This window comes from Tinamus guttatus, unplaced genomic scaffold (assembly GCF_059628265.1).
Source record: "Tinamus guttatus ecotype Peru unplaced genomic scaffold, ASM5962826v1 Tinamus_guttatus_pri_ptg000211l, whole genome shotgun sequence".
Taxonomy (NCBI): domain Eukaryota; kingdom Metazoa; phylum Chordata; class Aves; order Tinamiformes; family Tinamidae; genus Tinamus; species Tinamus guttatus.
The window spans coordinates 51,335-65,030 of NW_028288745.1; the positions used below are offsets into that span (position 1 = coordinate 51,335).

At 40.8% G+C, this 13,696-nt stretch overlaps 1 protein-coding gene across 1 annotated transcript in view; it reads right to left on the reverse strand.

Moving 5' to 3' along the window:
- LOC104565823 (hemicentin-1-like) overlaps positions 1–13,696 on the reverse strand; it is a gene marked incomplete at its 3' end in the record, with an annotated part of 134,805 nt that overhangs the window by 46,897 nt on the left and 74,212 nt on the right. Inside the window, exons 31-42 of the mRNA XM_088524547.1 lie at positions 12,894–13,172; positions 12,031–12,312; positions 11,761–11,869; positions 11,014–11,183; positions 10,605–10,759; positions 9,684–9,807; positions 8,219–8,320; positions 6,763–6,939; positions 3,924–4,075; positions 2,833–2,956; positions 613–788; positions 217–313 (exon numbers count right to left, since the gene is read on the reverse strand). Coding sequence (XP_088380673.1) covers positions 217–313; positions 613–788; positions 2,833–2,956; positions 3,924–4,075; positions 6,763–6,939; positions 8,219–8,320; positions 9,684–9,807; positions 10,605–10,759; positions 11,014–11,183; positions 11,761–11,869; positions 12,031–12,312; positions 12,894–13,172 — 1,947 coding nt within the window. The remainder of the gene's footprint in view (positions 1–216; positions 314–612; positions 789–2,832; positions 2,957–3,923; positions 4,076–6,762; positions 6,940–8,218; positions 8,321–9,683; positions 9,808–10,604; positions 10,760–11,013; positions 11,184–11,760; positions 11,870–12,030; positions 12,313–12,893; positions 13,173–13,696) is intronic.

The window sequence follows — 13,696 nt, forward strand, 5'->3', positions numbered from 1 at the left end:
TAATGACGCAGTTCTGAACTATAAAATTTTTTTTGCAATGATTTAAAAATGTGTACGCTTTCCTGGGAATGTTAAATGACAGCAAATACAATAACGTCTCTCTGCATGAACCTTAGAAATTGAATGTTTATGAAATACAAAGCGTTTGAGTGTCTGGCATCATAACTTCACTTTGAGCCCCGTTCCTGTATTAGGAATATTTTTTTAAAATCTTACCCCAAACATTGACATTATAGTTCTTTTCAGTTTTCCCAGCAACATTTGTCGCCTCACAAGTGTAACGGCCTGTGTCCTGTACTTGAGCTTCATCAATCTAGAAAGAAAATGAAAACTCTGGATTTTTCTTTTCACAGTATTGTGAAGAAATGCAACAGGGAGGGGCTTCTCAGTTTTCAACTTTTATTTTTACATATATCTCCTTAAATATTCGTAATACAGTACTACTGCAAAACCTGTACTCAAACACATGTTTATTGCCTGGACCTCCTTCCATCCTTACCCATTACTCTTTTGCACCAGAGGGTTTAACGCTGTCCAGCCTCAGGCAGATCTAGTGCCTTCATGGTGGACCTGCCCCTTGGGCAGCAATCAAGACCAAACGACCTCATTTACCTTCAGCACGCTGCCGTCCTCCGCGACGCTCAGACCTGGTTTCTTCAGCAAGGGCCGTCCATCCTTGAACCACGCCAGCACCGGTGGGGGAACCGCCTCGCTCCGGCACAGCAGCTCTACCGGGTGGCCGAGCAGCACCGACACGTTCTGCTCCTCACCCATGATGTTCGGCGGGACTGGAACAACCAACCAAAACAAGGAAACCGTGGGCATGGCGGACTGCCCGGAGTAAGACATACTGCGGGGATTGAAACTCTTCATTTAATGAAGTACTGAGAAGCTTCTTGAAGCAACTAGCTGATTGAGAAGCTGCAAAAATCTTTAACTCTTCTTGATAAGAAAAATGAAGAGTTGTTTTGTGTGGTATCTGCTAGCTAATTATTGCAATAGTTGGGACTGAATGCTTTTTAATTTGCACACCAGTTTCAGTGATTATCTCATTTTCATACCTCTCCAAATTTCTAGTGTGTAAAAATCAGAATGAATGAACTTCATTCATTGGGAATGAAGTTTTCTCTGTAGAAATCAAATGCTTGCGGAGAGTTAAGTGAAGTCTATTAGCTGTTCCTGAATAGGAAAAATGTATACTTTTTTCTTCCTTTTTTTTCCTTGTTTTTTTCATAGCCAGAAAACAAAGCAACGGAAAAGTGATTGAGAACAAAACCTTAGCATGTGGCAAGCAAGCAGTACTCCCTGGCGAGCAGTATTCCCTGGCGTTCGTGGCTTGATGACGCTAAATTAAAAGCAGGCCAATGCCCCTAAACTCTTTACCATCCGGGCCTCGCCTCAGCATCCCCCACCAAACTGGATGTCCGTGGGGAACATCGTGCGCTCTCATGGCCAACTGAAGTTTTCTGAGATTCCCTAAGCAGTGTTTTGCCCTCGCCAGGATGTTGCCACATTCAGAATTTTGAAGTGTTTAGGTCTCAGGCATGCACTGACTTGGAAAATGGGAATGTGTGGGCCATCAGTGTTCTGCATTACTCCTGCGCACTACTGAATCTGTCCTGGAGGTTACTTGGTCTGGCTGCTTATATCCAGTGGGACTTTTATGACTGGCATGTACTAATTCAGTTTGCACAACTAAAAATTTAACACAGCCAAATTTAAGAGCCTTTATTGTCCCTTTTCCTTCACACTTAGCCTTGCAATCCATTACTCCAGAAGTCTCATGTCTGATTGCACAATACACGGGAGTAAGAAGGGGGGCTGTCTCTGAGAAATACTCCAGACTTCACTTTGAACAAAAAGACATTGAATCAATTAGAAAATTTGAGATTATAAAATGCCCCAGAGCACTGCTCAGTAAGCCAGCAGTATGGCTATCAAAAACCCACTAACAATACAGCTTTGTTTTTGTTTTGTTTTTTTCAGAGGAAGTACTTAGCAGAGCAGCTGATTTCACAGTTTGGAAATAATTTAGGGAAAAGTCTGGTCCCCGTGGATAAGAAATACAGTAACCAAGAAAAAAGAAAAATCTGTTTATCTCACTTTCCTTGTAGACTTCACAAAAGGCCTAGATTCTTTATGACTGCTGCAGAACTGAAAATTGGAAGCTGACCCATTATTGCAGAAGGCAAATTTATTTTTGATTATTTTCCCACCAATTGCTTTTTCTCTCAAACAAACTGAACTGCGTTCAAAAGAAAACTGAGTTCATGAAATGCAAAAAGACAGACAGTAAAGAGTTTGTATTTTGAAGGAACAAGGTTATGCTCATGGCAACCAAACATGATCTAGACTGTTGCATCTCGTAGTCTGGCCCAGGATGTTGCATATTTCTACTCACTCCAGCTCCAGCACTATTCCTAATTATTTTCCTCCCATGACTTATTAATGTCCCATACCCCAGATGAGGTTAAGTCCTAAGGGTGATACTATTTTTTGGTGACAGCCTCATTCAAAATGGCCCTGCAGCTGAGTTCAACCCAGGACAGCTTCTATCACACAATAATGATTTTAAACACACTCATAACCAACTTCCTTAATTTTATCTAGCTAAAAGGGACAGAGGATCCAGAAAATAAAAAAGAAACAGTAAGTTACGTACTATGTAACAGTAAGTTACATACATTTGTAATCCTCACTTGTCCTTTTAATATGGTTTGGAACCATTTTCTTTCAATGGTTGACCAAGACCTGAGCCATTTTGCATACAGTTAAAATTTTGTAAATAGTTTTTACATGAAAAAATATAGAAATTTGCCAGAAAAATCTCACCATACACTCTAAGATCAATATCTCTTTGACTCTCGCCTGCAGCATTCACTGCAACACACGTGTATTTTCCTGTGTCACTGATCTGAACACTGGTTAAAGCCAGGACACGGCCCCCGGAGAGAACCTGCAATAGAAGCAAGACACAGTCAGCACATATGACTTGAAAACAGAAAACTCTGCTTTATTTCAAAGCAAAATATTAGTTCTCCCATTGCTTACCAACATTTCTTTTTTTGTCTACACTCTTCCTTTCACTCAGCTGTTCTCTTTTGACCAAGATTCAGCAAAAGCAGAAATCCAATTTCATGCAAATTCATAGGGAACTAATATATCCTCTATCTGTGCCCACGTTATCCCTACATCACATAAAATTCCCTCTGACTCCGTTCAGACCTTAAAATTACATTCAAAAAGCAATCACACCCTCTCCTTTTAAGTATTTAAGAATACCTCCTTTTTTTTTTTTTTTTTTCTGAATTACTGTTTTATCCCGAAAAAAAAAACTGATGTAGAAGTAGGTAGGAAATATGTCCAGGTCTATCCTCACAAATGACCGTGTTAACGAAGGAATCACATATGTCTGGAAAGAGTTTTTTGTTTTGTTTTGTTTTTAATGTAACAATGTCACTTGTTATTAATGCCATGAACATCAAATTCTCTAAACGTCTTAAACCTGCTTTTTGTTTGCTAGTCATGTTTGTTACGATGGAAACCCATGAGACTGACAGGTTCTCCTTACCTATGGCCCTGAAAGTAACTGCAGTGCAAATCTTTCAACATTGCTTCTCCAGCATTACCCAGTCTTAAACTGTATGGATGTCTTCAGGACAGAAATCCAGTCCAACTTCTCCTTTTTGTAAATAAGTGACAAATTTGCTGAGGCAAACTCTTGCTCAACAGGAAATCAGTTGTAAAGACCAACTTATTTCAAAATCCTCACAGTGAGCTCACTTCGCACACTAATTTCTGGAGCTAAATGTGCACCACTACCCTATAATCTCATTCCAAACCATTTAACTTACTCCCTTGCCCTTAAATTGCACTAGTTTTAAATAGGAAAGCACTTGGAGAGCAGGATCCAAACACAGCACCTGGAGCCCATCACTAAAGCTGGAAACGGGGCTACCATCTTTCAGCCACGTCAGGATAGGTGCAGGGATACCTCTCGCTTCGCATTCCAGCCTCACTTGATTATTCACTACCACCGCTACCGTGTCGCTGCTGCCAGAGATGAACGGAGGCACTGGGCAAAAAGAAGACAGAAAAAACGCAAATATGAAACAACTATGTAGGAATATTAATCACAAGGAGAACAACTGACAATTTCTCCTCCTCCTGAAAGGCAGGACAGTGTTGGAAAGATTTCTAAAGTTACCACTACCGAGCTCTTGCCGTTTGACTGCTTTGTGCTGACTCCTGACCTCTCTACTTCAGTGAAACCGCTGGGCAACGGTAAGCAAGACTGGGCCTATGGCCCACCAGATGACTGCAAAACCCAAACCTGGAAACTCTGCCTCCAGCTTTTGTAATATTCCAATTAGATCTTAGGAAAGGCCACTAATAGCAGTGAGGTTTACAGAAAAAAAAAATCACATAAGCTAAATAAAACAAATACATACGCAGAGTAATAAACTGGCCTGCAAAGCAGATCATTTATCACGCTAAAGCAGATTAGCATGTACAATATCTACCTGTCTCAAAAAATTCCTTAATGGAACATCTCAAAACACTTACTGTAGGTAAAGAAGCTAGAAAGTTTTGTAGAGTTACATTAAAAAGGGAGACAGGAATGTGCGTACAATTTTCTATACGTTTCTGCTCTGCTCCTGCTATGCTCCCTTTATTTTGCTTTTTGCATGACTAAACAAATGTGGGTGCAGCACTGACACATTCTTGTGAGAAAAAAGCTTCAAAGTCCAAAGGCTGCTTTCCACACACATTTGCATCTTAATGCAGAAGTGCTAAAAAGGGAGGTGTTTCACTTATCAAGAGAATCAAAACAATTGTGTTTGCTTTATAACCTACAGCTTAATAATACACCTTTGTTTTCAGTATCAGTCACAAAACTTAATACTCAAATCACTCCTACAAAAAGGGAAGAACAGTATGATCTACTCATACCTCTCCTACATGGAAAAAAGTGTATAAAAGTATTTACTGGAAAACAGATGTATTAATAAAGTTGGCAACCTCTAATAATATGTAACTCAGACTTGCTATTCTTTGATAAATTACAGTAATAGCAGAAGGAGTGGTCAATAAAGCTAGTGTTATTTTATAATCTTCTTTACACACATATACAGACACTTTCCTCATTTCATTTCAATAGCTTCCATTATTCTTACATGTCTGAAAAAAATATTGAGGGGAGAAAGTAGTATAAAAAATCTGAGCACAATGAGAATATGTGAATATGCTAAACTGGAACGCAAACTGCTTCCTTTAAATTGAGCTGCAACTCCATTTATTGTTAAGCCAGGAGCATCAAGTATTGCTCTTTCTAAACAATTAATGCAAAAATGATGTGATAATTTCTGTCGTGGATACTACACACACCACGCTCTATTAACAACACACGTTGTTGAGTACAACCAGCAATGGACCACGAGGAACGCTCATTTACAAGACTGTCTGCCATACACAAATCTAGAGCAGGTGTTCAGTAAATGCAGTGTAGTTTTCTGCAGCTGAGCAGGTTCGTAGGTTTGTATCCCCAGTGTGAAATACTTCAGTCTACTCTCTTTTCAGTGATCACTCTTGCTTCTGTTATTAGTAGAAAAAATCAAGGTGTCTCAATCACCAAATAAACTGGATGCTAAGCTTTCTCCTGCATAAATACAAAGCATAATCCTTTGTAAGGCCTGTGCAAGACAAGCGGAGTTATGTAGGTAGACAGGGTGGTGTCTCAGCTGCCCTTGATGCAATTTGGTACTTGCTACAACTGCACAGAATCTGTTTTGGAGAGGCAACCAAATTTTGTGTGCCCTGTCTAAGACAGAGAGTATTAACTCCCTAGGACACCCTGGACATATCTGCTAGAATTCTGTTGCCCATGGAGACAAAAACATATGCTTAAAAGTTATTTTTCACTCTTATGTTTAACCAGAATGCTGACCTTGGCTGTAAGCATTTGCTGGGAATGAATGGCTGGGTGGGGTCAATGGCATTCAGCCACTTCTTGATTTTTTCAAAACATGGTCACTAATCCCAAGGAAATGGGCCAACTAGCCCAACTCACTATTCGTTAATGAACATCAACAGGAACAATATACTGTGCATGCACCTCAGCTAGGGACACTGTGCCAAACCTGGCCTATAGTTTTGCATGGAAGGCTCCCCAGAAAACCAGATGCAGGAATAGACACATATCAAAGAAAAGCATTTGGAAGAGGGGCAGATCCAAAATCCAGTGCAATCAGTGAGAAGGCTGCAATTTGGCTTTTGACCAGGTGTCTCCTGTCTGCAAACACCCATATTTCCACTTCACCTCATTAGACAAAGTACATTTTTCTGTAGATTTCCTGGATTATGAATGAGTATTTGGGCTGTTTCCTTCCTTTATCTGTTGTTGGCTTCAAGGCCATCAGAGCTAAACACAGCAGTTCCAAGACCATGCCAACATAAGTACCTTTTTCCACAAAGTCAGAAAAAGGTACTTATGGTGCCTCTAAATACCCTTGCCAAAAACCTGGTGCCTCTGCTTGTTCATCCAGGCGGTGACAACCTTTACCACATTCCCCTGTTTCAAACCATGGATTCTCACAGTGGTTAACAGCAAAAGAGAGAACTTTCTCCACCATTCCTGCCACATCTCTTTCAGTATGGTGGGAGGAGGAATGATGATGGGGGGTCTGCTAAGTGCAGGTAATAGAATCAGAAAGGAGCAAAGGTGGGCATATAGCTGTTTTTCATATGTTTTATGATACTTACCATGAACCTGAAGACTATAAAACAACTCAGCAGTTCCCGCTGTGTTGACTGCCACACACTTATAAATTCCAGTGTCGGAGATCTGAGCATCCTCAATCTGCAGAATCTGCCCCCTGTGCAGCAACGTGGCACTTGCAGCGCTCGTGAGGGGACGACCATCTTTGTACCATGTGATAGCTGCATAAGGAAACATGAGGGAGAAAAAATTGCCAAAGCATCCCCACCATAAACAGCTAATATGCTTCAAACTTTCCATCTGAGTCTCCAGGTACATCTAGGCAGCATTACAAACCAATATAAATACAAACTACTTGCAGAAGTTTAGAGGTGAAACGTATGCAACCAAAACAGAACTCAACTGAAACGCTGAAAAACTGAAAGCTGTTACTACACTAAAGGAAAAAATCACAGAAACTTAGTAAGCAACAAAAATTGAGAATTTCTTTGCACCTCAGCCAAAAGATGGCACCCTCCAGCAGCAGAGCCTGTAACTGTTGCTTCCCTTGCATCACTTCAACATGCAGCCAACAGGCTGTGGACTGAGCCTTTTTCGCAGCACAACAATTGCCAAGTTGGAGGAAAAAATTACAAGAAAAAGGGTGCAAAATGGATACCAAATCTTAAAAAAAAAAGATTTTTTTACCTATATCTTCAGTAATTTCAAATTTTGTTTTACACAAATCGAAATGATTTTAGAAAACAGCGTTTTGTGGAAAATCAATTCCTAAGGATAGAGATGTTTGAACCAAGATGGTCATCTGAACTTCCTTCTGAAAAAGGGGCTATCCATAGCACAGGAATAAAAACTTCTAGATACAAGCCACCAGGTATATCCTCTTAGACACACAGTATTTCCCGTGATTTTCTGTGACAATAAGTAGCACAGAAACAATCTGGTGAAAGGAAATAAATCTTTTCTCTTGTACATCTAAAATAAACAAACCAAACAAAAACCTATGAAGAAACACCTAATCCAAAACTCCTACAACTGAATCCCAGCAATGAAGTAACTAAAATACAGACTGTTTTAGAACTACCTGCCTTAACAGGAGACAAACCTGCACACCCAATGCACAAGAATTTGCAAGTCTGCCCTAAACTACACCATATTGACCTAACAGAGTGGAAAGAGCAGATGTGTTTTGGCCTTCTTTAATAGAAGTCTAACAGTTTTATTGCCTATGGGCAGAGCACTGCTTTAAGGGAATAGTTTATTCTTGTGTTATTCATTCATTTGAACAGAAATATTCGTATTACTGAATTCCCCAATACTTATTCCACATCACCCACTATACATTGACATTTCCCATCACACATACTGTTTAGCAGCTACTACCTCACTTCAATATTGGTAAATTAATTTCAGGTTCAGAATATTAATTATTTTCAAAGGACATATAAAACTGAAAGCTTGTTATCACACTTGCTGCACATTCTCGAAGGCACAGTTACATACCTGGCAGCGGGTTCCCAGATGCTGTGCATTCAAGCTGGATGGGATTATTCACCACCACTGTTTCATTTAACATTCTCCCTGCATCCTCCAGATTGGGTGGTTCTGGGAAAAGAGAAAAAGCATCAGGGTTTAATTAACTCAGCCACTCAGTTGGCAGAATCCCTCATCAAAAAGTAATCTGCCCTCAGAGAAAATCTGGGCAATCAGTTACACAAGCTTCAACTAACTGTTCGATGACTGAGGAAATTCTGAGGAACCTCATCTTTGAAAGCTGAATGTCCTCTAATTATGGAATCTAAGTAGTGCTTAAATATTTTTTTTCTTTTTTTTCCCTGGAACAGTGGAATTTAAAAATGGTCTTAGGAATGTTTCACAACATAGAACAGCATTTTTTCTAATATAGCAAGCTTGTCTCATTTGAGCTGGCAATATTAAGCTGAACATAGTAGGGGCTTTAGAAAGCAAGATATCTTACTTTATTAATCTCTATAAATTTGCAAAATGACACATTATAATCAGATATATGCCAGATATAACACCCTGAACAAGCAGATGGAGAGTCAAAGAAATGAGTAGGCAGTGTGTAGCTGACATTAACATTAATTATGACGCAGTTATAGTGCAAGAGGAATGAGGTTTCTCTTTCTGAGCCTCATGGAGGGAGAAAGTGAAAACTTTTTTCCTTTCAGTTTCACATTTTCCAGCTATTGATCCTGTCTGAGAATAAGAGCCATTACCATCATTAGAAGCATTTTGCCACAGTCCATTCCATCACTTCTTGTGTCCTTTCAGGTTGGATCACACCAACAATGTACAATACTTTGCACTTCTAAGGCACATAGTCTTAAACCGTGGCAAGAGCATTTAGCAAATTCACATGCTTCTGACACAGCAAATTCACACAACTTCTGACATTTCTCTGATTCCTTTTGTATTGTTTTTAGCTGGAAAATAAAATTTCTTCTACCCGGTCTGAAAGATCCCTTCATAAGAGAATGCTTCCTTCTTCGAAAAGACATTCCTGTAAAACTTCCCCAACACAAGCTCATGTGTGGAATGCTGTTTTCCCCACAAGACTTGGCTGCAGTTGGTAATGCCAATGGTGGAACATCATGTCTTGATTCAGCAACAGGATACAGTTCTGAGCGTCCTGGTGGTTTAGTGGAAATGTGCTTGGCTTCTTGATATACGTCTAAACAAAAAAACTGAAGAGATGCATTCCTTTTGTGGCCCTTAGTACCACATTAATAAAGTCAAATCTGAGGAAATAGTTTTTGTCTTGACTTCTTAGTGAGTGGGACAAAAAAAAAAAAAAAAAAACAAAGAAGAAAGACTGGAGTGCAGGATTAACAAAAACGCCTAACACGTTTTTCATAGACAAAAGGAAACAAAGAACAAAGATGTAAAAAAAGCTGCCTCAAAACAGCCACGTTTTGCTTCTAATTAGAGACAGAAATGTCATTACCATGCACATGAAGCCGAACGTGCCGCTGGGCTTCTCCTGCAGCATTTGTTGCCACACAAGTGTATCGGCCAGCATCTTCGAGCAGGGCCTTGACAACTTGCAGAACACGGCCTGAAGACTCCAGCTGTACCAAAACAGAGAGCAGGGAACTACTTTACCCAGTGGGGTAGGCCTTTATGCTGAAAACAGCCAGCCTCATCCTCCAGCCTGCAGTTAATATTCATGCAAGCGGTGTCCCGGTAGCGCAGAGACTTCAGTGCTCTTCGGATGTGAGAACTATGAGCTGTACAGCTGAGAGGGGAGCTGAACTGCAGAGGGACAGGCAAGCAAGGCAAAAAGGATGCTGCAGGTCGAGAGAGTTGCCGCTGGGCAAGACAGCAAGAACTGCTCCACCCTGAAGCAAATCACAGCCATTACAAGCACCCTTCTCCTTGGAACAGGCAGGTACCAGGAAGGGCTGCTCTGTGAAAGCCAGAGGCTCACAGTGAGAGGGAAATGTCTCCGTTTGTGCTACAGTGGCAGCACTTACAGAAGTGCTTCTACTCCCGCCTCACAGAGACAAGTGGATAGAGCTGATTGGCAACTGGCAGATGACAACACCTTGAAGATTAAGGTACAACTGAGCAGAGCAGATGCTGAATTTCCAGTCACAAACTCTGCTACTATGGAGGTGTCTAATGGGATTCAGTCTACTAAATGCTACTCAGTCCGGGACACCATCCTATTCAGGTAAAAAGCCATTACTCTACGGGATGGATCTTTAGCATCTTTCTACCATAATACAAAGGAACCAAAAAAAAAGAGAAGTCTAATATATGTAACTTATTTTAACAATCTATATGTAACTTATTTTAACAGTCTATATGTAACTTATTGTAATCATTTTTCATGATTTGAACCTCATAAAAGAGTTGCACTTACTCTTATATTTCCTCTGGCTGTGTTTACTGGTTGCCCATCTTTTAACCAAGTTATGGAAGGGCTGGGAATGCCATTGGCTATGCACTGCAGTGTTGCAGGCTTGTATATCACAACAGCTCTCTCTGAGAGCCCTGTTGATTTGACGGTTGGAGGAACTGCAAGAAACACCATAAACAAAAATGAAATATCATTTGAAAATGCATATTTAAATATATATATTAGTAATGTACCACAGACAAGAAGAAATCTAATCTGGAAATCAGACAAGATGAATTCTAACGTACTGTCATCTCCAACCTTTTTGACCACCAGAAAGAACAAACATTTCAAAAAATGTGAGCACTGTTTTGCTAGCAATTTTAAAAAAAAATAGCAGTATGCTTCTCTTTTCCTCCCTTGAATATCGTACCATGCACAGTAACATCAAATTCCCTTTCATGTTCTCCAGCCTTATTTGCAGCCACACATTTATAGCGACCAGTGTCTGACACTTGAGCTCGAGAGATGAGAAGTCTGTGCCCATTCAACAAGATCTTCTGTCCAGGTCCCTCTTCAACTGGCTGGCCATCCTTCAGCCACCTAGCAAAGAGAGAGCACAATCTCAGATTTTCATTACCACAATACCAAAGGCAGTCCTAAACATGCCTATTTTTGTTTAACGGTATGTCTTGGTAACTATATTTGCATTTCTAGGAAGGTTTGGATATCTTAGCTAGCATTCTGCTTTTTTAAGTGCCACACACTCAGTTATCTTGGAAAAGAAATACAGGGGAACAGACACTAAAGTGAGAAAGGTGGGAGGCAGTCTCACTAAAGTGAGACTGCTGGGAGGCAGCAGGGGGAATAAATGCCTCCAGATGAAAGAGAGAGAAGTCTCCAAGATAAAAGCAATCACTCCTGCCAGATGAAAAGGATATGGCTGCACTAGTAAGGGAAGAAGTGTTTCATCATTTCCTTTTGTCTGTTCTAATCCCTAGGTACAACAGGCCAAACAAAACATATTGAAATCCTGATCCTGTGATGCACATGCCTTTCGCTGCCTTCAGGGGAGCCAGCATTTCATCCTCCACCTATTAACCATAACTAAGTAGCAAGGAGAGCATATAAAAAAATCAGTAGATTTGTTTTCTTTTTAGCTGGAATACAATTCCCTTACATGATAGTTGGTGAGGGTGTCCCTGTTGCTACACAATCCAACTCTAAAGGGCTATGGAGAATCACAATGTAGTCTGAGAGCTCGCCTCCACCTTCCACAAATGGTGAGACTATAGGGAAAAAAAAAAAAAAACAGCAACAGAAATGTTTAAGCATCAGAAGTGGCATTTTAACTAAATATGCAACATGACTGTTACAATGATACCAACAAAATGAGAAACATTCAATTTATGTGAATCAAGTAAAACAGTAGTTCTGTTGCTCCACACACCTAAGACTTCAACTTCGTACTTCATTTCTTGCTCTCCAGCTATGCTTGTAGCCACGCACACATACTGGCCCCTGTCGGCCTCAGCTGTGTTCGGGATCTCCAGCTGCTTCCCGCCGGAGAGGATGCGGAGGCTGGCGCTGGCCCTCACCGGCACCCCGTCCTTCAGCCAGGTAAGCAGCGGCGGTGGGTTGCCCTCAGCTTTACATTCCAGCGTCACGGAATCGCCAGCAACCACCTGCCTGCTCTGCACTGTGTCAGCATCGCCCTCGATTACTGGAGGAACTATAGAAAGGAAAAAATATATTGCAAGTAATTAATTCTGCAGCCAGAAAACAGGTTAGTTCTTCCAACCCGCTTTGGCTCGACACGCCATTACGTCACGTACAATTTCATGTGAGAATGCGCTGCCAGGGGGCAAGCCAAGATGAAGGGAAACCAGAAAATTCAAATGCTGTAGCCGACTGTTTAATAGTGCTGTGAAACAGAGCATCTGCAGGGTTTTGAGATGGGAAAACTAAAACTGGAGGTGTTAAAGCACAACCCCACCCATAGGGGTTATTTCAGACAAACGTGGGATTTTTTCATGCATGAGAAGGAGAGGGATACAAGGAGAAAATAGCTTTTAGGGGAGAAATAGTTTTATACTTCACTAAAACATGACATCAAGAAGTCATGAGCTTTTTAGGTGTTGTCTCAAAAATAAAACACAGTATAAAACACAGATCTAAAGCTCTGTTTGCTAGTGCAGGCCAGTTTTTCAAGGCAGTCTTTGCAAACCTGATTATATTATTAAGGGAGAAAAATCTTCAGGAAACACTTCTAGGAAGATGACAAATAATCAGGCTCAGTAAACTCTCACTTACCATAGACATCCACTTCATAGATCTTTTCAGCAGTTCCCACAGCATTCGTGACCCGGCAAGTGTACATCGCAGAGTCGGAAACTTGAGCCCGAGGTATCTGCAAGATTTGCCCTCTGTCCACATACTGAGCTTGGGGACTGGAAATAATTGGGTGTCCGTCTTTGTACCATGTAATGGTAGGAACTGGGGTTCCCTTCGTTTCACACTCCAGATTTATAAGGTTGTCAAGAAGAGTTGACACCTCTGTAGTAAGATTTCCTCCTTTAATGCTAGGTGGGACTATTTCAGAAGACAATAAAAGCATTAAAACCTTAAGATACAAGTCTGTGCAGTTTAAAATGGTTAAATATTAGAAAGTCTTAAGAACAGAAGATTTATTGTTTAGTTATATAGTGGCTGTACAATTCCCCAGAGCATACTGAGAGGTGAAGGCAGCACGAGAACACAGCATGAAAGGGCTCTAAGAAGTAACTGCCACAAGAAAGCAGTGCAGAGCAGTGCAGCTTCACTGCAGGTACCTGGAAAACTTTTACCTTCTAGGATTACAATGTGGTAGGCCAACTAGCCCTGAAGCACTTCCTAGAACACCTCTGGGTACATCTCTGCCTCTTCCCTATCTCTGATGGGTGAAGGAGGAGCAGGCCCTACACTCTCTAGTCACTCTAGGGTCTAGGGTCACTCTTTTTCTGACCAGGAAACCAGGATCAATAATCTGCTATTTGAAATATCAAATGCATCCAAGAGCCTCTTGACTGGATGGGAACTGTTGGGTACTCACAACTTCTGAAGATGAAGTCACTTAC